The following is a 23,089-nucleotide window of genomic DNA, read 5'->3' on the forward strand; positions in this document are numbered from 1 at the left end:
GCAGCTCAAGTTTCTTCAGATGCAGAACATTTTTTTGTTGAAGTACAGTGCAATTAGGCTTATGTTTCAAGGTTGGGTGTGGGGCAGTGCAGTAGTTATTAGACTGCAGAAATGACAGCTTGGCCTTAGAAAGGGAAAAATGTCTTTGCTGCCACTGGAATTTTGGCAGCCCTTTATGAGCTGTAGGGTATGTAGAGATTACAGCAAATAATGAAACTGACTGATGAGAATATGAGGTTTTGGACTCCGACAACTTTCTGAGCATAATTGCATTTAATATCCTTCATCAAGGAATTAACAGTCACCTAAGGTTCACAAGATCTGAACCTCCTGTGCTCTGGAATACCCTTCAAAAACAGTCAGCAGATTTTTGCAGTGTTTCAAAGTTCCTGCTGCTGGCCAAGGAATGTTTTCCCATGGTACATTTACTTCGGAGGCTGACTGCCTTCCCAGGTGCACAGAGCTAACCCTACCCTGTTTTGCAGGTCCTCTTTCAGCTCTGGGTAGGGCAGAGTTCAGAATTCTTCAGGAGGCTGGTGCTGCTGCTCTCCCCAGCCAACGCGTCCCCCAAGCCCTTGGTGTCCCCGGAGCGGCTGCCCCACCACATCCTGTGCGATGTGACCCAGGGCCTACCTCACACCCACGCCGCCTGCTTGGAGGAGCTCAAGAGGAGCTACGAGTTCTATCGCTACTTTGAAACTCAGCATCAGTCGGGCTTGGAATGGCCAGCCAGGACAAAGCCGAAGTCCAGAGAGCTGAACAGTCTCCAGACAGCAGTACGCAGCTTGCAGCTTCATCTCAAGGCACTGCTCAATGAGTAAGTTTACACATGAATTAACAGAATATGCAGAAGGCTTTGGACTCGAAGTTCTTTGGGTTGTCAGCTTGTATCCCCAATTAAAAGCAAAACAGGCAGATACATACAGTCTTTGTGATCATAGCCATATCTTTACACAGTATGGGCTCAAAGATCCTTGGTTTACTATGGAATCTGATATTTTTCCTGGGTATTCTCTGAGTATCTGGTGAAAATTTGAAGATAAGCAGTGCACTAAGACTGTGCCTTGCATTTGTCACTCCCTTATAAAAAATCTGAAAACATCATTATCTTCCATTGGTTTTGCAATATACCAAATGCTTTATAAGGACATTCAGCTCCTTATAAACTACCTAGTAAATATCCTTAAAGATTTGTCACTTGGTGAAACAGTTGAGACTCTCCTACTCCTTCAATCTTACATAAAGGAATTACTATAACAAATGCAGGTGAGCAATGTATCTTGATGTAGAAAAAATTATTTTAATTTTTAAATTTTGGGGCATCTTTGAGGAATTGACTGAGTTAGATTCTTAAAACTTGAAGAAAATAACAGTATATTATGTTAAATACTTGAAAGAACAGTGAAGTCACATATTTATTGTTACTTACTGCTGTTCATCTCCTCATCACTTAGGGTCATAATTCTTGAGGATGAACTTGAAAAGCTTGTTAGCACTAAGGAGACACCCGAGTTGACAACAGAAGCCCATCAGGTTCTGGAACAAAAACTAAAGTTCATTCAGCCTCATATCCAGGCAAGCAACAGCTGCTGGGAAGAAGCCATTTCTCAGGTGGAAAAAATGAGTGGAAGAAATCCAAAGAAAAAAGGTAAATGTGAGAGATTAATTTAGCAACTAATGGGATACACTTCAAAGTGTTCAGCCTGTATATCAGAATTTTAGCTGAAGAAGGTCTTACGACCATACACTTTGAAAAACTATGTCCTTATGTCACAATTTTTCACTGTGATGGCTTTGAAGCTTTTGTTTCAGCAAAAAATGCAAACATGTTAACTCAGTCTGTTAGACCCGTGGATTCAGATGGTTATGTTTTCAGGTTATGATCGTGGCTTTTTGCCTTTGATTGGTGAGTCACCTGTGAAGGGGTAGGATTTGAATGACTTGCCCCCAAGATCTTCATTTATTTACTGCATTTTAACATTATGCCATTAATTGAAATGATAATGGCATTGTCATGAAACTTTTTTGACAGTCACATTTCCTGGAACATTTTAAATTATGGAGGACATGTTGAGCATATAATACCCATTTACTGCCTCTCTCAGAGAGAGTGAGCTAATCTTTGGTGTTCTTAAAAGTCCTAGTGAACAGCATATCCCAACATCTTGTTTGTTGTCTCTCTCCTTAGGGATCTGTACTGCCCATGCTGTTCTTGTGAAGCATAACCAGCTTAAATAATTGAAGTGAACTTAGGCTCTCCTGACATGGAATTGAACCTGTAATTTCTAATCTTTCTTTTTTCCAGGAGCATTTTTACTGTCCTAGGAAGGCACAGCCCAGCATCTGAAAAATGCTGGTAATGGAGACTGCACTAGGAAAATTGGAGGGAACTTGGGGTATCAGCAAGTTACCTACAGAAATCCAAATCTGAAGTGCACTATGCTCTTAATGATGTATGGGTGGAATATCCAGTAGATGGATAAATATTGCCGTGGGCCTAGAGGCAGGCAGGCCGACCTCGTTCATGCTTATGTCAGAACTGGGAGCACTGGGAGGCTTCTTGCAGGCTCTGTGCAGGTCCAGACATGGTATAAACAAACTTCTGTACTTAGCCTGATAGTGCAGTCTTACAGCTTCCCCCCCAGTGCTGCGTAAAACAGCCTGTGAAGATGTTAGATGTAGCCTGATACATCTGCATGTGCTGACCTGTTGTGTTTTGTTGATGCCCTCCACAACCTGCAGTTCCACTGATCTTTTTTCCCCTTTCCTTAAAAGTTCTTTCTAGACTACACACCAAGTATTTTTAGTTATTTTAGTTTTATTTTTACTTTGTGTATAAATTTCACAGCAGGCATTTTTATTATAACTTGCTTCCTTTTAAAGTTCAGTACAAAAATAACCTTGTGTGTGATCTAGAAGGAAGGGATTGCGTGGGAAATAAAAAATAAAATAATGCTTCACTTTTGCCCACTGGTTTTCCTGGAAATGTGCTGGGATTGAACCTCTATTTTGCAACAAGTTTACTGAACTACTCCACAGGAGCTGCTTTAAATTATGATGGTCATTGAAAACTATTTTTATCTGACAACATTTGACTTTCTTGATATATTTCTAAGCCATCCAGCTTCTGTGAGCTGACCTTTTCAAGCTGTACATGAAATCAAGTTCAATTCTTTTGCTGTCTTTCTACAGATTTTAACAGCTGGTCTGTCAGTCATGTTATGTAAATTACTTCAATAAATTGTCTCTTTTTTTCAAAACTTTCTGAAAGATCTTTGGGAGAAGATACCTTCCTGTTGAAATAATATAGCAGCTGAGCACATCTTTTATGTTTATGCATTATTATCCAAAACTAAATCAGTCTTTTGACAAGACCTGTTTCAAGAACCCCATGGGCTTAGAACATTGTGTCTTAAGTGGATGCCAAGCACTTTTGCTCCAGTACATCTTTAGTTCAACTAACTAGTTCAGCCAGTAGAGCATCTCTATAAAGAGGTGAGTCTCCTTCAGCAAGCACTACATGCTTCTTGCCCTGAATCATGATGTGTCAGAGCTGGCTTGTTACAGGTACCTTAAACAGCCAAAGCAAAGCCTTTCAGGGTAACAGATTGAACATTCACACCCTCCTGTCAGGCTGTTGTTGATGGTGACACCAGCATGTATCATATATTTTAGCATATGGTTCCTTCAGGGAATGCAATTTGGCTTCTTCCTTTACAGGAGTTGGTGTATTTCTAGAATCAGTGCCTGTACTCACTGATCCTGTCAGGTACACAGCAGAGCCTCAGAGCAAGTGGGGCTTTAGCTCATTGAAGGGAATTCACCTCTATTTAAATTCCTCGGGCAATGATGGACCTATCTATCATTCATCTACATGTACATCTTTGCTCATTTCCTAGAACTTTCAGCTTCTTCTCTTTATTCTTTCACATTTTTTCATCACTGATAAAACTAATATATCACTTAGACCCTCAACAATTTAAGCATGCAGTAATCTACTGCTAATATTACACAAGGGAATGTCCTGTATGGTTAGTTACAGCATTGTATTAATGATCTTTGAAACAATGACCATCAAACTGTTTAGATTCCATCCTTTTTCCTTTTAAACTGTCTCTATCTTTGCAAATGTACATATCTTTTTTTAGATCTTTATAAGAGCAAGGCCGTGGTACTCTGCTGCAATCTCACCATCCCTAAGTGTTCAGTGTATAGATTAGAAATGGAAAATAGGGTTAGGTGGGGCTTGGCCAGGTCATTTAACCCATTTCCCTTCTCAGGGGTAAATTAGTATTTTTGAGTAAATGTTGTTTACCTGTTCCTAAAAAACTCTCTTTAGAGACATTTTCCAGTATTTCCAGGCATCTATTCCAGCACTTAACTCCATTACCAGTAGAATGTTATTGCTGAATTAGAAGTACCTCTTGCTGCAATTTAAAAGCACTGCTTCTGATCCACCCACAATGGAAATCCATTTCCTCTTGATGGCTCTTACATTCTTGAAGACAATTATTATGTTTCTTTCTGTCTTCTCTACATTACTCTCAGCTCTTCCCTGATGACTATACTTTATTTAGTCCTCTGATCATTTTCAGTGTTTTCCTCTATACTCCCTGTAGTTGGCCCACTGTATTATTGAATGAAGGGGCCCCAGACTGGGCACTGTGTTCCATCCACAGCCTGATCAGTGCCAGAGCAGAAATGCTATTTCATGTGCCTAACAGTCAGTGCTGTTGCTTGTATGTCCTGCTTTGTAGTGTAGCTTTTTCTTGCAGCAGAATAGAGTTGATGGTGAGGCTCCTCACCTCTTTCTCAGTGGTGCTTCCCAGTCAGTTGTGATGTATTTGTGCACTTGGCTATTCCAAAGCACAAAAATTTGCAGCCACTGTCACCAAACTGCTGGATCTGAAATCCACTTCAGCCTGGCTTGTCTCTCTGATTTTCCAGTGTTATTTTTTATTCTAATGGTGCCCTTCAGTATTCTTGGAGATTATCCCCATATCAGCAGATTTAATGAGATGTAACACTTTTATTTCCCCCATTGGAAATAATAGAGAGTATTGGACCTGAGACAAATCCTCACTCAATGTATTCTAGTCTGAAAATGGTAACCATGCTGTGGTGATCCAAGAGGCTGTTCTGTGCACCTAATAGCAACTTTTCCTGGCCTATGCATTTTGCTTATGAGAATGTCAGGATACCATGTCAAAAGTCCTACTGAAAACAAAATGCAGAACATTTTTGGTTCTTTCTAAACATAAGACCTGTTACTGCATTGAAAAATTAACATCTTCTATTTTCAACAAATCCACACTGGCTGTTACTTGTCTCCCTGCTACCTCACAAATATCTTCCTGTAAACTTTCCTTAATTATTTCTTCCAGTATTTTTCAGTTATTTGAAGATGTTTTAGCTATAATTTTTTTTTTAAACTTGCGAAGAAAGTCTCTTCTCTGGTTTTACTGATTTTGCTTGCAATCTGCAGGTTTTCAAAGCCTATAAAATTTCTGAGGTTTCACTGTTAGTTCCACCGTTAGTGGAAGTGTTTCGGCACAAGTTCCATTGGACCCAGCTTCTGTCGAAACAGCCAAGTTACTTAAGTGCTCTCTAACAGTGTTGCAGTGTAACCTAACCAGCCTTCTCGCTGTTTTTTTATGTATGCAAATCCTTCTTATGAAAATACCTGGACCCTGCCTGAGGGAGTCAGAAACATCTTCCAATTCTCAAATTAATTTTTTTTAAATCCCTTTTCTTCTTTCCCCTAAAGGCAAAATTGAAGTTTCCTGTGACAACCTGCAGCATACTACAGTACCTTTAACACAGCCTGCCATATACATAGAAAACAAAGATCCAATCCCTGAAGAGCAGGTAAAAAAAAAAAGAAAAGGATAATTTAAAATAGTAACTGGGGATCATTTGCTGTATCCATTCTTTTTTTCAGTTGCTTGTGCAGTGACCTTGTTGTCTTGCCGAGACAGACAAGTAAGTGGTCAGTGCCACTTCAAAATTGGACTTGTAGAAAAAAATTGTGTATATTCCTTTTGCTGTTCCATGGGGAGGTATTCCCCATCCTGGAAAAAAGAGCACTAGTATTCATTTCTTGTAAATATCATTAGAAAGTGAGTGACTAAAGGAGAGCAGCAGCACAAGTCAGAGTAATAAATAAAAAACTGAGAATTGCTAAAAGGCAGTATATGAAATAGAGTCCTATTTGCATATTGCTGGATAAACTGACACAGCTGCAAAATGACAAGCTCGAGCACAAACCATCCTGCCTTCAGTTTGCTTAGTCTCTGCATTTTTGGATACCTTTTTACTGTAACAGTAAACAATTTTGTATTGTTTGAGGAACTCCTGGGTGATGGTTGGGCTGTCTTGAAGAGAGGCAGGCCTCCTCCATCCCAGAACTGAGAGCAGATGCATTCTGAAAGCACACTGAACACCTGTGTTCTGCTCTGTCCCTCCCTTGCTTCTCCCCCACATATATTCCCTCTAGATGTTTTTCCATATCAAAAAGATGGGACTAATTGCTTTACCGGTTATTTGTTGTAACATAAATGCTGCTTTAGTTTTTTTATGCTTGTGATCCAATATATTTAAAATTGGAGGAAAAGTTTGCTATTCTCTATATCCTCTTAACAAGGATTTACATACGTTAGGTTAGCAAGATGCCTGACTACCAAGAATTGGTTACAGTGTAAATTTTAAAAAAATAAACCCACATCAGCATTGCTTATTTCCACCTGTAATTATGGAGAAATGGACTCCCATTTTCAAGGTATATCCCTTGATCCTACTTGTGTATGAAGGTAAATCTCATTAACCTTCAATGAGTGGGCTTGCTCCAAAATCATACAGATTATCACCCAGAGCAGTGTCAGATCCATTGGCTCTGCTCAAACAGGTCTTCATCCTATTACTGTGGTTGGCTTGTGTTGACACCACTTGATCATGAATCAGACTGTAGGATTGAGTTCACCCTGACAAGGATGATCAAGAGTTTCCTTCTTTCTTTCTTTCTTTCTTTAGGAACTGGAAGCATATGTTGATTATTCAGATACAGATAATGAATATAAAAGGGAAGATTTTTACTGCTTTTCCCAAGAAGAAATAGAGAGACAAGAGCGAGAGAGACAGGAATCTAAGAGGGTGTTACAAGAATTGAAATCTGTACTGGGATTTAAAGCTTCAGAAATTGAAAGACAGAAGTGGAAACAGCTACTATTCAGTGAACATGGTAAGCATTTCTTTAGAAAATTAATTCCTTCCTTAGAAAATATAGGTGTCTGTTTGTCATGAATTTCGGATTATGTTAGAATTCAGACAGTGCTTAGCTGTAGTAGTGTCTTTGATAGAGCTGTATGGTCTTAGTTTGTCATTCCATCTCTATATTTTAGCAATCATTTTACTATATATTGAAAAGAACTTGGATAAATGGGAATTTGGCTTTAAGCAAAACACTTGAGCTAAAATACTAAACACACAAGAATATTAAGACAGCATAAAAAGAGTTGTCAGGCTATAAACCATGCAGATTGAACTGACTTTCTTTCATGGCTTTCCAGTAAATATGAATTTTTACCAGCGTGCATAAATAAATTACTTTTCAGAATTTAAAGAAACCACCAGAAATTATCCCAGACATACAGAAGTATACAGGTTAAAGTGAAGAGCTAGACTTTGAAATATTAGAGGCTCATAAAAGAATAAAACTGGCTTTTGTTTCCATGGGAGAGTGAATGCAGAACATCTTCACAACCCCCTCCCTCCAAAACCATCTAAGAAGAAAAGTTCTTTCAAACTAGCCTTTACTAACTCTGAGGGCTGCTGGGTACCTCCATCCACTTGCACTTGAAAAGAGGAATATGAAAATTTCTCTTGCCTCAACAAGACAGTTTGTCTGTTACAGCAATAAGACTGGATACAACTTGATTCCTCCCACTGCTTGAGCTATTTGATTTGCTGTCTTTTAAATTGGCAGTAGTTTTTAAAATTTTTTAATTTTTATTTCTTCCTCTTAAAGACAGGTTAGGAAAAGCTCCTAAAAAGTTCTGTGTTCTATTTTATGAAAAACAACCCTCAAGGCTGGCACCATATCCAAGGATTCTGCCTCTGCCAGTGTCCACCAGAAAAAAGACCATGGATTGCAATTTCAGTAATTTACTGGGAACACAAAGTAACAGACCATACCTATTTATGAGACTGTCTCTTTTGACATAAAACCATTAAAAATATCTGTTCTTTATAACTTTGTTCTTTAACTCCATTAAGCTACAACTGTGGTAAAGGAGATCGCTTGACCATTGGTACTGTTTTTCTTCTTGTTGAGTTAAAAGCCCCTGAGACATCAGATTGCACCAGGGTCTGCTCTGGAGTAGGATTTCTGTATTATCCCTCTGGTGTTAGATACAACATCACACAACTCTTCACATAAATCTCTTAAAGTCTTCCTAACTGTTGGAGGAAGAAAGGATCCTACCTCCAGTTCAAGCCTTGACTGACTTGGTGACTCCTGCAGGAAGAGTTCTTGTCAGGAGAATTTGCCTAGGATATTTCCTTAAGTTAGCAGCTGATCCTTGGCCAGATCAGCATATCCTCAGGCCATCTGTGGCCATAGCTGGAAAGAGTCAGCTGACTCCTGTAGTTTGTAGTAACTGTTCACCAGAAAGCCTTTGTGGCTCATGTTGGTTCCTTTTCCTTTCCATGTATAGTTATTACATTGGTTTAGGATTAGAAATAAGATGGTGAGGAGGGAACAAAGTATGATTTTCTCCAGCTGCATGGGACTAAACATGAGGGCAGTTCATGAAAGTAATTAATATTGTCTCCTTTTGGCTCAGATTGTGTGTGTCTAATCTGACAGACTGATACGGACACTAGATATAACATCTTCTACTCTTTTTTAAGGAAATCCTTCAATATTTCTTCAAAAGAAACACAAGTCAGTAAATATGATGTAATGGACCCTGGCATAATATGGTTTAATTTATCCATACACAAGTGAGTCCTTAAAGAGACATTTTTATGATCTTTGCACATTTCTGACTTGCCTTATCTCGAAGGTTTAAACCCAGAAAGCTTCATATTCTTGTCTCCATTGGCCCAAGCCAATGGATGGCCATGATACCACTTTTCCATAGTCCTCTTGAAGCTTGCTTTTACAGGACAATCAAATTCCAGAAGTCCTGTATTTTCCTTACTTGCGATTATTGTGGAAAAAGATCCTGAAATATTCAAAGACTTTAATCTGTTAGTCAAGGCACCCAGCTAGCCATTACGACTTGTCCTAATGAGGACATCAGCATTTTTGGTTTGTTTAAGCAGGGGCTGGTGAGGGTTTCCACATAAGAGGTCAGCTCCAAACAAGTTGATATGTCTCAAGAACACAGCATGAAGTCAATTGGTGATGATAGGTTGGATTCTGGAAGAAAAAAATACCATCTTAGCAGAGCACTAGACTTAAGCAAGTTTTCAAGGCCCAGTACCGTGTTAATAGTTCTTACAGTCTGGGTAGTAGGTAGTTCATGGGAGTGCAGGTAAGCTTATGTTCCTGGTCCTTTGGCCTCCTATTGGGCCACTAAATGGAAGTGCTTTTGAAAAGGTCTGCTAAGTTGTTAGTGGCTTTGTTTCCATTTGTCAGACAGTGTAAAACAACTTTCTTCTGGTGCAAAATCACTTCTAGCCTTTCCCTAACCTCTCCCCTGCAAAAAAGTTCTTTCTGTCAGTGGTTGTGTTGTATCCAGCTGTTTCCCCTTCTCCCACCTTGTCCATAAGCAGTTGATATATAGCTATTTATCAGACTTGGAAAGCCATGCTCTCAAAACTGATGAATTTCACCCTGTTTATTAACTTGTCAACTCCACAAATTGGCCAGCTACCAATCTCAAGTATCTATTTTTGGAGGATTTTTGCCTTTCAAAGTATTCTTTGGAGGAAGGAGGCAAGAAGTTTGCTCCCAAATAAGATTACTGTGCATATTCCTGTCTCTTCAAAGAAATGGGCAGAAATAAGTAGCAGCATATTTTTTACGGGACAGGTAAAGAACTACCCCACAAACAACTGAGACGAGTCTGGTGCAGTGCTCCTTTGGTATGTAAGCCTTTAAAGCAAACAGTACAATACACATTCAGCTCCACAGTCTTTCAGTGTGCTAATAACATAACTATCAATGTGACAACCATAATGATGTGCCTGCATTCAGCTAGCTAAAATGAATATTTCTGAAATAGGATGCGGTTGAAAAATCCTAATACCGTAAATTTTGTTTCCCGTTAAAAGTTTGTGTATTTCCCAGAGTTATTTTCATCTCTGCTTACAGGGGTAAAGTCAGAATGGAATTAGAAAGGGAAATGCAACTTGGGAATCTGCTGTTGCCGCTCTCATTTATGTTCGTGCTGCTGCTATAATGGAGCTGCTGCAGTTTAGGGAATCTGTTACTTGGAAGTGGACATTATATCGTTTTCTTAAAACGAAAGACGTCTGTTCTTCAAGGAGTGATTGTACCGAGTTACACTAACCCTTAACACTGGGAGGAGAGACTTGCTGGCAAGCATCCCGTTGCTGGCAATGGGACTCGCTGCTGCTACTAACTTCAAGAGAGGCTAAATTAAACCACACTTTATTTGTGAGGACACCTGACCTGACTGTGTGAATACATGTTGTATCTGTATGTTGTGGTGTATGAGATCAGATATTGCCTATAAGGACTTTCTCATGTACCAGCTGTCTTTAATGGACTAGGTAAACTTATTCACAAGAAGACAGTTAAATCTGTATGCAGTACAGTAGTTTTACTTGGGTTTTGCTTTAACACTGAATACATCTTCTGTGTTTGATGGTGGCTTTAAACCATCAATTTTGTGCTGTCTCTTCACATCACAGATTTTAAGGAATAGTTACAAGTAGTTGTCACATTTCACTCAGCTTTGTGATTAGAAAACACTTTTATTTTAAGTTCTGGAGTGGGTTGTGTTTCTGTTGTTTTGGGATTTTTTAAAGTAATTTTGACCCTTATAATCTTGCATCTTTTCAGGCAAATAAATTACTTATATATAGCAGCTTGCTTTTAGTTATCATTTAATTTTTTCCCCCTTTTTAAGCTGCAGTGAAACCCTTGTCTCCTGTAGAACCACTGAAGCTACTAAATAATGTGGAATCACATATGAATTCAGATACAGAAAAGCAGGACTGCATCCAAAGTTGTGATAAATCTGAAGAAAAAGACTCTAATCCAGAAGTGAATGCTGCTGATAAAAGCAGGACAGAATATTTGTATGAAGATCCTGAGATGGAGAAAAACAAAGACAGTACAGCAGATGAAGATGTTTCTATGGGGGCTGAAAAAAGAATGTATTATCAGTGTGAAGGGGAAGCTGAAGAACTCAAGCCAAGCAGTGTGGATGGAGTAGAGGCTTCACAGCCTCCCTCTAAGGATGCATTACATTCAAAAATCAAGGATAGGCTGGCCCAGCTCCACATATCAACAGATTTTAACTTCACATCTGGTCTGGCTGCACAAGTTGCTGCCAGGTCTTTCACTTTTACTACAATGCAGGAAGAGACTTTTGGAGATGATGGGGAAGAGGAGGAGGAGGAGGAGGAGGAAGAAAAGACACAGGAGAATGAAGACCTTGTGGAGAACTGTGAGAATGAAGAGAGAGGCTCTGAAAGTGAAGCAAAAGTATAAGCCTGAGCTGAACTTTATTAAACCAACAGCAGGCAATTTGATGGGAAAAAAACTAAGGTGGGGGGGTTGAAGTTGAAAATACTGGATGGAAAAAAAGGAGACCTAAATATAATACATCATGTTCCCTAAGACTGATACACTAAATAGGACTTCTAAATATATTGAAAATTTGCAGGTAAGAGAAGTTTAGGCTACATCCAAGAAATAGATGGCTGTTCCCCTTTTAAGATCCTAGTGATGGGGGTTGGAATTTACCTTTGTGTTTTCTGTTTTATTTATTTATATTTTAACATATTGTGGTTTTTTGTTTCTAAAAAGAAGGAAAAACAATGTTTTGATTTACAACAGACTCCATTTTTTTGCTCTTTGATTTTTTTGTCACGGTATCAATGTTCGTTCCAACAAAAAAGCCAGAACATTTCTTTTGGAAGAACCTGAACTGTTCCCTGTGATCTTCCCTCACCACTTTCATTTCACTTCTTGTGTCTGCAGCGTGTTGGCTAAGCCACGATAGGCATTTGTGATTCTGGAACTAGTGATGTGGCACCCAGCTAAAACGTAGGATTTTAAATAAAAACTTGAAAGAGCTAGTATTTGATGTGTCCTGGGGTATGGGACTGAGATAGTATAAAGTTAGTCATGCTTCATATTAAGGTTTATTTAGAATTTTATGAAGGGTTAATAAATGATTTCTTTAAGTTGTAATTCATGTTAGAGAAATGTGTTGTAAGTAAATTTTAGGGAAGGTTATAAGCACACCAGTAGAAAGTACTATAGACAGCTAGAAGCTGTCTGTTGGATTGACAGAGATGAGAAGTAAACACCTATTTATTAAGCCAGCTATTAATTATTTGTTAACCTTTTGTAAATTGAACCTTAATGTAATCGTTTGATTTGATACAATGATCGATTGTACATTTTTGCTTATGTCCCGAAGTAATTTTCTTAACGGAAATTATCTGAGAGCTTAACAACATACAGTATTTTGTTTGAACACTGTACTTGCTTTTCTCTAATGCTCTTTCACTTTTCCTTAGATGACAACTTTAACCTGCAGGATTAAGAATCCATGAGAGAACTACAGTTGTGTATTTTGTTTCTTGTAACTTAGTTAACTGATGATGAAGTCTGGATGTTTGGTATGAGGTTATGCGAGTTGCTTTTTTTCTCTGTGGTGGTGTTACAAGGAGCAGGAAACTGATGCTCACCTCACAGAGGAGCTGGATAATGGTTTCATTTCACTCTCTTCCTTTTGCTCTCTGACACAAAATGAAGTAAAGTTCCCATGTCTCTAATGGCAAGAGCACCACTTCTTTGTGTGGAATACTCTACTTGGACCTGGATACACTTCCAGGACAAAACACTACATCAGTTACTTAGAGTATTTATTGGGTTTTGCAGATTCTATAGGGTAAAGGGTTTTTTAGATGCTGGTGGTGCAGAGCAATATCTTTCCTAGGATGCTGTCATGGGAAGTGGGGAAGGTACTGCAGGTCAGCAGATTAGGGTGGAACTCTTGACGGTATGTCAGAAAACAACTGCTTTCTTTCAACCTCCCTGTCCTCTATTAGTGATTTTCCATGAACACTGTGAAATATGTGGACTTTTTCACAGATGGCAAAGAGGGAAATATCAATTGATAGGGAAGGGAGTATGACTTACAGTGTTCTTTCACTGTATGATGCCTGTCTTCTCCCTCACACACCGGTTTTGGGAAGAGAATGTTTTGCCGTTTTTCATTGACCAGTAACACTGTGTTCTGTGCCCTTTATTTTGTGTATGTGACTGGAAGCTGAGTGGCTGATGTCTTGAGGAGGTTGTAGAAAAAAAATCAGATGCTTTTCATAGTGTATTCAGAAGATAAGCTTCCTCTTAGTGGTAGAGTATATTCTTCTGTAACCTGTAAAGATTAGGCTAAGATGATGAAACACTTTCATTTTCTCTGTGGTAAGCAATTTTTTTTACCAAGTCTAGAACAGCTGCTTTGGATAGATTGTGTTTGAAGCATTGGCCATGCTTCTGAAAAAGTAGTCTTCCTCATTCTTGACTTGAGATCCTTGAGTTCACAAAGTGCCCAGATATTTTTTGTTCCTAGATAGATGTTCTGACAGCCTAAATGTATCTTCCATTAGTATTTTTCCATGAACTCATCCACCATCATCTCACAGTCTGATATTGTGTATCCCAGAAAGGGTACTCCTGAACTTTTTCTATGGGATCCAAATAATAGTTTACAGCGTGTATGGCTATGATACCAACTTGGAAAGATGATCACATTTAGGATATGAATTATCACTGTGCTCAGTTTTAGATGAAGTCAAGTAGTAGCCTGAGTTGCATTGGTACTGAAATTGGTGACAGATCTCACATTTATAAAAGCTGCTATCACTTTATTCCTTTGCTGCAGGCCTTAGTAAAAATCCTGGAAAATCTTCTGTGGTGGCTCACTTGGGACCTAATTTTATCATCGGCTGGTCTTGGTAATGAAACTGGCCTAAAAAAACCTCATCCACCATGCGTTGTTCATTTTCATCCATCAGCTGTGTTAGCACGGGTTTTTGTGGCCATGTTATAAACCAGTTCATGAGTCCGCCTGGGTCAAAAATTCACCCTTTTTAGGCCTTTTTGCTTTTCACTATTCTTACTGCAGCGATGCAGTAACAGCAGCTATCTCCAAACAGCTGTATCAGCATGTACCATGTTGCTGGCCTGAGACTCAGGATTGCCCATGTCTACATTATTGCCAAAGATGGTGTAGTGTGATATTACAGCTTGACATTAGACATGGCTATGATCAAACAATGACTTTTTGGAGGAAGTCCTGATCCTACTTTGAACAAACAGATTTTCTACAAGCAATTTAACTGATTTTCATGGTCTTACTTAATGCAGTATTAGAAGTTGCCACGTATGAACACCTGGACTCACTTGTTTTCTCTGCCTCTCATCACTTCTGTATAAAACAGCCATCAGGTCATTTATTTTGATCTATTTAATATTCTCCTTGAAGAAAAAATATTGCTAACAGAGTACACAGCTCAAAGCCTGACTTCTCTTGATTTGATAACCAGGTTCCATCTATGTATGTCATACACTCTGTTATGATCCCAATTTCCTCATAATTATGTCATTTGAAATGACTATATATACATGCTGTAGGTTCCTTCAAGAACCTGACAGATCTCTTGGCATAATTTATTGCTGCATTTAAAATAATGTTTATGAACACACCGAAGTGTGCATTAGCTCTAATGAGTTGTCTTAATATATTGAGCATGTCAAGGTCTGAGTGCTGTTCTGTGTTGTTTGGCTCGTTACCCGAGATAGGGATTTTTGTGAAAACAGAACATTTGCTTCTTAGAGCTTTGTAACTTTTGGAAACATTTAGCAGGAAGTCCATACTAAATTATGGGTTGTGATGAGGAATATCAGCAGCCAAAATCCTTTGTGAAGAGCAGAAATAACAATAAATGCATTTTCCCTATCCCATTTCCAATTAGCAGTTCTGTGAAGTAAAGAAACAAGTAATTTTATAGGGTTAAATAATTTCTTCTCCTTCTGTCCTACCTGGAAAGCACTCCAAAGACAGTATTTGCTTCTTGGATTGGATTGCAATGTAACACTACATCTTTTATATCGCTTCACTTTACAGCTAAAGATCTAGGTAAAGGCTTAAATCTAGGCAAAGATCTGTGATAAGAAGGTAACTTGTCCCTGTTGTTAAGTGTATGTATTTATGACAGAAATTAAACAGTTGTGTAATGGAAGCAAATGTAGAGACTTACAGATAATAGAGCATCTTTCAAATGCAATTAAATGTGCCTCTGTCAACTACAGGCAAGATTTGCAAATGTGAGGGCTTCTGCCATCAGTCATAGCAATGAGACAGTTTTACTCCCAGCAGAGGATTGCTGGACATCACTGAATCTTGCACATAGTTTTTTAAATGCAATATGGAAACGTGTAGAGTAGCCAGTTTTATTCAGATTTCAGACTTCATCCCAAGCACACCTGTCTGTCTCTCTGTGACTGTTTGTTACAATATTGGAAATTTTATGTTTCTCAGAAGTGTAAAATTTGCAACTTTCTCATTAATTTGTTTGGTAATAAAAAACCAGTTATATGGTGGACTGTATGGGGTTGTTTGCCCACACTGAATTTTGTAATCTTGTAGGTTATCCCTTTCTTCTTTTTTTCCTTTTTTTTTTTAACAGGAACAAGAGGACAAGTACACTGAACTGCCCTTGTCCTTTAAACTGTTTCATGAAGGGCAGCTGTTGTCCTGCAAGTGGCTTGTTACCAGGGCTAATTGCTTTTTAGAATTACCAGGGTTTCATACTGTCTAATCTGAAAAAGCAAGCAGAATGTGAGAATGGCACTTGGTCAGTGTAAAGGGCTCTGGGATCTTGTCTGTGACAGGGACTAATAGCAGATGCTGAGGGAAGAGTATTGTGCAGTGATAGTTCTCCAGGCTATTCCTCAGCAATTTGTGGCTCAGGGACTTCTTCACCCAGTGGTGATGGCTGTCGGCTTAACAGGTTCTGATGGAATCCTTTTCCCATAAAATTGCTCAGCCTCATGTTTGGTCAATTATTCTTGGTTCCAATGCCAGTATGTGGTCATCTTTGCATCATCATTACCGTCTTGTACACACAAGAAGATTTGTCAATAAACTTTCTTGATTTTCCACTTTCTTCAGTCCTTCTGCAGAGGTCATGTTTTCTGCCTTTTGTTTGCTTTCCTTAGAAATCTCTCCAGTTTTTGAAGTACAGTGACCAAAGTGTGGTGCAGTACTCCAGACTAACCTCAGCAGTATGGAGTACAGAGTAATAATCACCTCCCATAAAACACTGAAGCCTTCAAATATACTTTAGTCCATATAGAAAGAAAAATCTTTTCAGATCTTTTACCCCTAGCTATTAGGATGGCAAATGAAAATATTTGGTCTGATGTAGGAGAAATATTTATTCACTGTCAGCAGGATTTGGCTGGACAATGTTTTTCTTTGCTAACAAAACAAAAAGTTGTTAAATCAAAATGATCTCCCAACAGCTGCCACCTGGTCTAACACAAACTAAAGATGCCAAACAACACTTGTTAAAATTTCAGCTTGACTTTTCAGAGCTTTTTTTGGTCTCTGATGAATAAGCATGTATTGCAAAATTTATTATCACACAAGAAACATGGCAGTGGATATAGGGATATCAGAGACCAAACTGAAGGCCTCTGTGGCTAATTTTTAAAATGCTTGGTGGTGTGCTTTATTCATTTTCTCATTATATTTAATTCCTTCCTGTATATGTTTGTATTTTGCCACCTTGGATTTTAAATGCTAAAAAATACATTTGATTATTCGACTTGGAAATTTGTGCAGAAATCAGATAAGTGGTAGTGGTAGTGTAAGTGTGATAAGACAGGGTCATAGCTAGGGGTGAAATCTACCTCCCATGAATTTTGCTTTGTAGATGGATAAAGCAATCTGGCTTGAGCTACAGCTGGATATGAAACTGTTCTCAGTGTGCTGCCTCCCCTCACACTGCCATGGCTCAGGTTATTGGCAGGTTATCAGAACACAATTGGGCTCAACAGGGTGGTGAGCGCACTGTTAGCCCACGTTACACTTTCTGAATTGAACACAGGATTCTGAAGAAGTGACTGCAATTTAGTAGACAAGGAAAAAGTTTCTCTGTTAAAAGTGGCTTATTTTAAAAGGGTTGCATGGCACCAAAACTTGAATACTTTCATGTGATCAGCATATTTTGATCCTTGTACCTTCTCAGCTTTAAATCTTAAAGGCCTCACGGACTGTGCGTTAGGGGATGCAGTTCTATGGCAGCTTAAATCACTTCATGGCCATGAAATCCCAGTCCTTTGTCTAGGCTGGCTTTTGTAACCACTTAGTGATTTAGGATATGGATAGGACTGAAAGCGCATCAGTGCTTTAACTTGCAGCTGGCTTCCTCAATCATAATGAGGATGATGCCAGTAATTATTTTCCTCATTCATTTTGATTCCTTTTGTTGTTGTTGTTGTTGTTGTTGTTGTTGTTGTTGAGGCCTAGGCTGCCCAAGACCATTTGTGTCTTATTCCCAAAAGTTTCTAGGAACTGTTTTTGATACTGCCAGTAAAACTGAAATTATTGTGCATGATTTTTTCTACTTACTGATTTCACCCTTCTGGACCCTCTGGCACCCATGGTTCTCTCCCTTTACCACCACTCTTTAAGAGGTTCAGATTTTAAAATAACACACAAATTCTTTTTACATGTATTTGTAGCAGGAATGTCTAGATCTAGAGTTGTGTACTGACTTTCTCACTTGACTTGAGAACTGAAACAGAAGGTGGACACCATAATGGGCAGCATAGAGTCAGAAGAGAAATAATAATGTATAGCAGCTCAAATTTATACCACACTCTTGGTGTACATTGGCTCTTATAAGTAATTCTGGCTTACTGAAAAGCATTTTAAAGTTGCATTTTAAAAATAACTGCAATTTTAGTACAAGGTGCCAAAATAAGTGTCATTAGTTGGCTTGATTTGTGGTCAAATCTTAATATTTAAAGATTGCTTCCTGACCTTCACCAGCTGCATGGATGAGAACTGAAAATAATCTCAGATTTCCAAAAGAGAGGGTGAGCAATCCTTTCCGTTACTTTGTGCTATTAAAGAAAGGTCCACTCCTAAACAAACAAGAAGAGAAACATCAGTGCTTAATATCTTCAGTAGCCATTACTGACAGAGAATCATTCATTTGATCTCAAGAGAAGCACCATAAATGCAGGCTATTTATAATGCTTGATATCTGTGTTTCAATAATAATAATAATAATAATAATAGGCTTTAACTGTGTTACAGGATAAAAGCCAGAAATCTACAAACTGTCCTGTAGATCTTTCATCCAAAGGCACAGCTGGTGAAATTTAAACAAGTTCCTGTTGGCTGTTCCTGCACTGCTCAGTATGACATTGTACTCCAAGTTTTTCATGTCCCAGCGTGGGTGTTCATGGGTGGTCTGCAGGCACCTGTGTGCTTGAGGTCTGCAAAGCTTGCAGTGATCACGGAACAGTGCTGAGTGAAACCTAAATGGGAACAGGATGCTTCACAAGCATTTTGCATTTATTGTCTGTCTTTCTCTAGTGCAGCATCCTTGCCATATGCAATCCCACTTGTGAACTTTTTCCTTCCCACCTTTCCTTTTCATAAGCCACACAAACCAATTGGTGAGGATTTTATAGTTTGTTTTTCACCTATGGGGCTATCTGTAATGCACCAGGTAAATTATCCCCAACAAAAACTTAAACATTAGTGGCCAAACTGCAAAAGATGGGGCCTGGGCTGGAGAAGCTCTTTGGGTTTGATGACTTCTGGAAAGGGTTCTCCTGAGGTGGGTGACCACAGGAGTGCTGAGCTAGCTGCGATGACTCTGCAGGTGTCTTTCAAAGCTCCAGTTTTTACTAGGTCTGTCCTTTTCTCCAGTGGTCTCTCTTTTCCCTTGTAGCAACCTTCAGCTCTCTTCCAGCATTGTGTTGTCAGCTGCTGAGGAATTTGGCCACTTTTTTCCTTCATTTCTGAGGCCTTTGTCTAAACTTTATGAAATGATAGGCTAGAGGGAATCCACACCAAGGTGCTGCTGTGCATTCTCAGTCATAAACTCATAAACAGAAGGGTTCTTAGGGCTGGTGCAATGTCTGTCCTGACATTCCTTCCAGGGAGCTTTGACCTACTTTTCAGCCTCCTGTTTCTTCCTGGACTTCAGAACATTCACTTCCGGGAATTTTCTTCCCAGGTTAATGATTATTAGATGGTAATGCCTCGTCAGCAAGACTGCCCTCTAACACATGTTCCTCATTACATGAGCCTTACTTGTTCTTTCCCACAGGAGGGTGGCACAGTCATGGCTGAGCCTGCCTTCCCCTACACAAGGTTGCTGCTTTCAGCAGTAGGGGCTGAACACACACGCTCCATCCGCTATGCCAATGTGCTCTGTCTCCACAGCTGTCTGGTCTTGAGCTCAGGAAGTGCTGGGATCTAGCAGTTGTACTTAAAACCTTTCCCACTGATAAAGAGCATGTGTTTTCAGAATACAAGTATTACTAAATCTCCCTGAATTGAACCATTTTGAATTTTTATTTAGGAGCAGAAACTAATAATTTCTTGATTTAAGGGGTTTGAATGAGCTTTATAAATATATATATATACATATATACACACACACACCCCCCACTTCATAATGTAAATGTGTATTGCCAGGTATCCCACTGCAAGGCTTGTCTAGCAAAGAGGTTGTATTTTTCTCATATCAAACTATCCAGTTGCTTACTTGAAAGGTAAACAAAAACTTGATTCGTGCTATCTAAAGGAAAAAGAATTGTGTTCTACCAAGCAGACTGTGTGGAGGTATTTCAAACCTGATTTTACACCTCTTATTAGAAAAGCTGCTTCACTTTGTTTTCACTTATCAAGGCTTTGCACCTGAGCTGCTGTGAGTGCCTGTATGCCCATCTGCCCTGTCTTAAACATGTAAACAAATACATGTTCCCCAACATCTCCTGCTTTCTAAGTCTTAGCACTTCCCAAAACAGGACCTAAAGGCAGCATAGATTGCCAAGGAACCACAGGGAAGGGAAAGAAAACAATCTTGATAAGCTGCTGCTTAATTGGCTAATAAATGAGAGCTGAAATACAAGAGGAAATGTTCAAAAGAACAAACTGCAGCAAGAGACTTCTGGCAGGGCTACAGAGGGAAATCACATGATACATTCTGAAGTTTGCAGACACTGGGAAGGATCCACAATTTCTTGTCCATGTGGAGACAGGAAATGCTCACCAGACTGGTAGTCTCTTCTGCAGCTTTTTAAAAAAGCCTCTATTTTATCTACGTTTCATTTCCACAGAAAGACTCGGTGCTGCGATCTCTAGCTGTGTGTAATCAATCTCTGTATCTCTTTAAGTTCTGTGTGAAGTCAGTCTCCTTCCTTCCACTGCACTGAAAACCCGGGTGCTTTGGCTCTGTAGGAGCCTCTCCTGCACCCGCCCTGCCAGTTGCTGATGCTGCTTTAAACACAGTTCATTCGATCGGCCTCGAGGAGGTTTAGATCAAGCAGGTCCTTAAAGCAGGTATGAAGCCTGGGGGCTGGCTGTGTTAGGTCTCCAAGAACTCAGGTTCTGGGTTGGACGTAGGCAATAGCGGGAAGACATTCCTGGATGCTGACCTTTTGTTGTAAGAGGGTTTCCTGCCTATGATAGTTTCCCAAACTCTTCTGTTTCTCTTTTTTGTCCTTTCGTTTACCTCCATCCTTTTTCCCATGGATATGAATCAGGACCTAAAGTCTTTTTAACATGTTTAATCATGTAAATCTACTGTAATGCTAACCACTTTTAAGGTCTTTTTGGTTGCTGTTATTCCTTCAGCATGTGTAATAAAATTCTGCCTCACTACTGCCTGTATTCTTTTTTCTCTTTATCCTGTATCCCTGACAGTTGCCTAGGTGGAGTGAATGTGGCTTATCCATCCTCCAATTAGTAATGATTAGATGGAATAGAGAATACTTGTACCGGGATGCATAAATGCTGTATGAGCACTTTGCTTGATTTTTTTATGCAGAATTTTATTTATAATTCTACTTTCATCCTGAAGATGAAATTAATTTTAAGCAATCCTGGCAATAGTTTCTGCAGTATTTTTTGCTGACTCCTTAGTACAAGCACTTTAGTAATGAGCACTGGTTACTCTTGTCTGAATAAGTGATGACTGAAGAAAGAATGTTTTTCTGTGTGTCATATGCTTCCTGTTGCACCTTCCCATCATCCTTCAGAGACCTGTGTGCTGTGGCAACTGTTAGCAAAACCCCTTTTAGCATCACCTAAATGCCTGTGTAGGTGGGGCTTTAGGAAGAGAATAGTGTGTCAGTTGAGGACACTGGTAGCAGGTAGATCTTTAATCCAGGAAGGGGCTTAGGTGCTCTGCAGGAGATGTATTCTACTTGTGTGTGACTCCTAAGAGACAGACTTCCTTTGTACGCTTCAAAAGTGCCAAAAGAGCGGCAACAGGACAGACTGGCTCCTTTTATCTGGAGCTTTGTGACTCCCTCATAATGCTTAGACATTTTTATCAGAACTTATCCAAGGCTGTGTTCTGCTGCTGTTAGGAGCTGTGGCTGATGCACACCTCTTCCTGTAAACATTCCCTGATTAGGTTTTACAGTTAACAGCTGTTGACCACTCATTTCACTTAGGTATGACTCAGTCTCACCTAATTCACATCCCCAGGAAGGCAGGCTTAAAAGGTTACTGGGAAGAAGGGAAATAATTTCATCATGAAAGGCAAGAGGAAACTTGGTGAGGCAGGAGAATTTTTTCTTAGCTTTTGAATCTTGCTGCCAAATTGGTTCATAATTCATTGTGCAAAAGGTCTTGCTTACTGTTTGCTGTTTTCAGGTTTGTGTGTTTGTTTTCATATTGAATACTGAATAGATTCAATTGCTGCTGTTAGGAGATGCCTGTCTACCAAAAGGGATCAGTAATGTTTTCTTTTACTTGGAGACTTTTTGAATTCTAAATTGCCTGTGTGTATATTTCATAATGTACCATATACAAATATTCTTCAGGAATTGATACTACCATTTCAGTCAATATTTTCTATGTTAGAACTGTACGTTTCCTATACTGCCAAGAATGTATATATATCTATGAAGACTTAAGATTGTATCTTTTTGAGCAAGCCTCTTTCTTCAACCATCTGAAACTGTCTTCCTGCTTCTCAAGTTCTCTGCTGATTTATTAGACCCTTGTGTTATATTGTGTACTTTTTGTATCAGTTGTACTGCTGTATTTCTTCTTTCTCTCATTAAAACCTGTTCTTCTCATCCTTCTACTGTGCTGCTTCATATTGGAATAACTCACACCATATCGAGTAATCTGATCTAGTGTAGTGGGTCAGCCTGAGGTGGAGCTAAACCAGTCCTAAAAAGCCAGTCATTCAGACTTCTGTTGTATTGTTCCACTGATCCCAGCATGTAATCAGATTTATTGTATAAGCTTTATTTTGCAGCATAGTCCGTACTTGTATAATATAGTAAAGAAGAAACCTGGAATGGGACAAGACACAGAAAATGTACTGAGAGATGAAGTCCATAAGTCTTATCGATGCTTGTTTCTGCTGACATTCACTAAGAAATTGGTGGGCTTCCTGAGGGAAGCAAATGTTGAGGAGAGATTTGGAAGAGGATTCCAAGGGCAATTTTTTTCCTAGAAATGTGGCTGTCAACTTAAGTCAGTCAGTTATCTGTGCCATCTCCATGCTTAATTCATCTTACAGATAAATGAAGAGGAAAAAAATGAATGCAGCTTAGGACCTGTTTGCTTACTTCCATTAAAGAAACAGCTCATTTACAAACAAGAAA

At 39.1% G+C, this 23,089-nt stretch overlaps 1 protein-coding gene across 6 annotated transcripts in view; it reads left to right on the plus strand.

The window, feature by feature from the left end:
* Positions 1 to 22,557, plus strand: part of VEZT (vezatin, adherens junctions transmembrane protein) — a 60,408-nt gene extending 37,851 nt beyond the window's left edge. For 3 of the 6 annotated variants that reach the window (XM_039570572.1, XM_039570574.1, XM_039570575.1), the window contains 5 exons: positions 486 to 817; positions 1,455 to 1,648; positions 5,768 to 5,868; positions 7,030 to 7,237; positions 11,100 to 22,557. In XM_039570572.1, the coding sequence (XP_039426506.1) occupies positions 486 to 817; positions 1,455 to 1,648; positions 5,768 to 5,868; positions 7,030 to 7,237; positions 11,100 to 11,686 (1,422 nt within the window). In that variant the 3' untranslated portion in view covers positions 11,687 to 22,557. Of the gene's footprint in view, positions 1 to 485; positions 818 to 1,454; positions 1,649 to 5,767; positions 5,869 to 7,029; positions 7,238 to 10,318; positions 11,058 to 11,099 lie in introns of those variants that run through there. The other 3 variants (XM_039570576.1, XM_039570577.1, XM_039570573.1) reach the window with 2 other exon arrangements.
* The last annotated feature ends 532 nt before the right edge of the window (positions 22,558 to 23,089 follow it).

This window comes from Corvus cornix, chromosome 1A (assembly GCF_000738735.6).
Source record: "Corvus cornix cornix isolate S_Up_H32 chromosome 1A, ASM73873v5, whole genome shotgun sequence".
Lineage (NCBI taxonomy): Eukaryota > Metazoa > Chordata > Aves > Passeriformes > Corvidae > Corvus > Corvus cornix.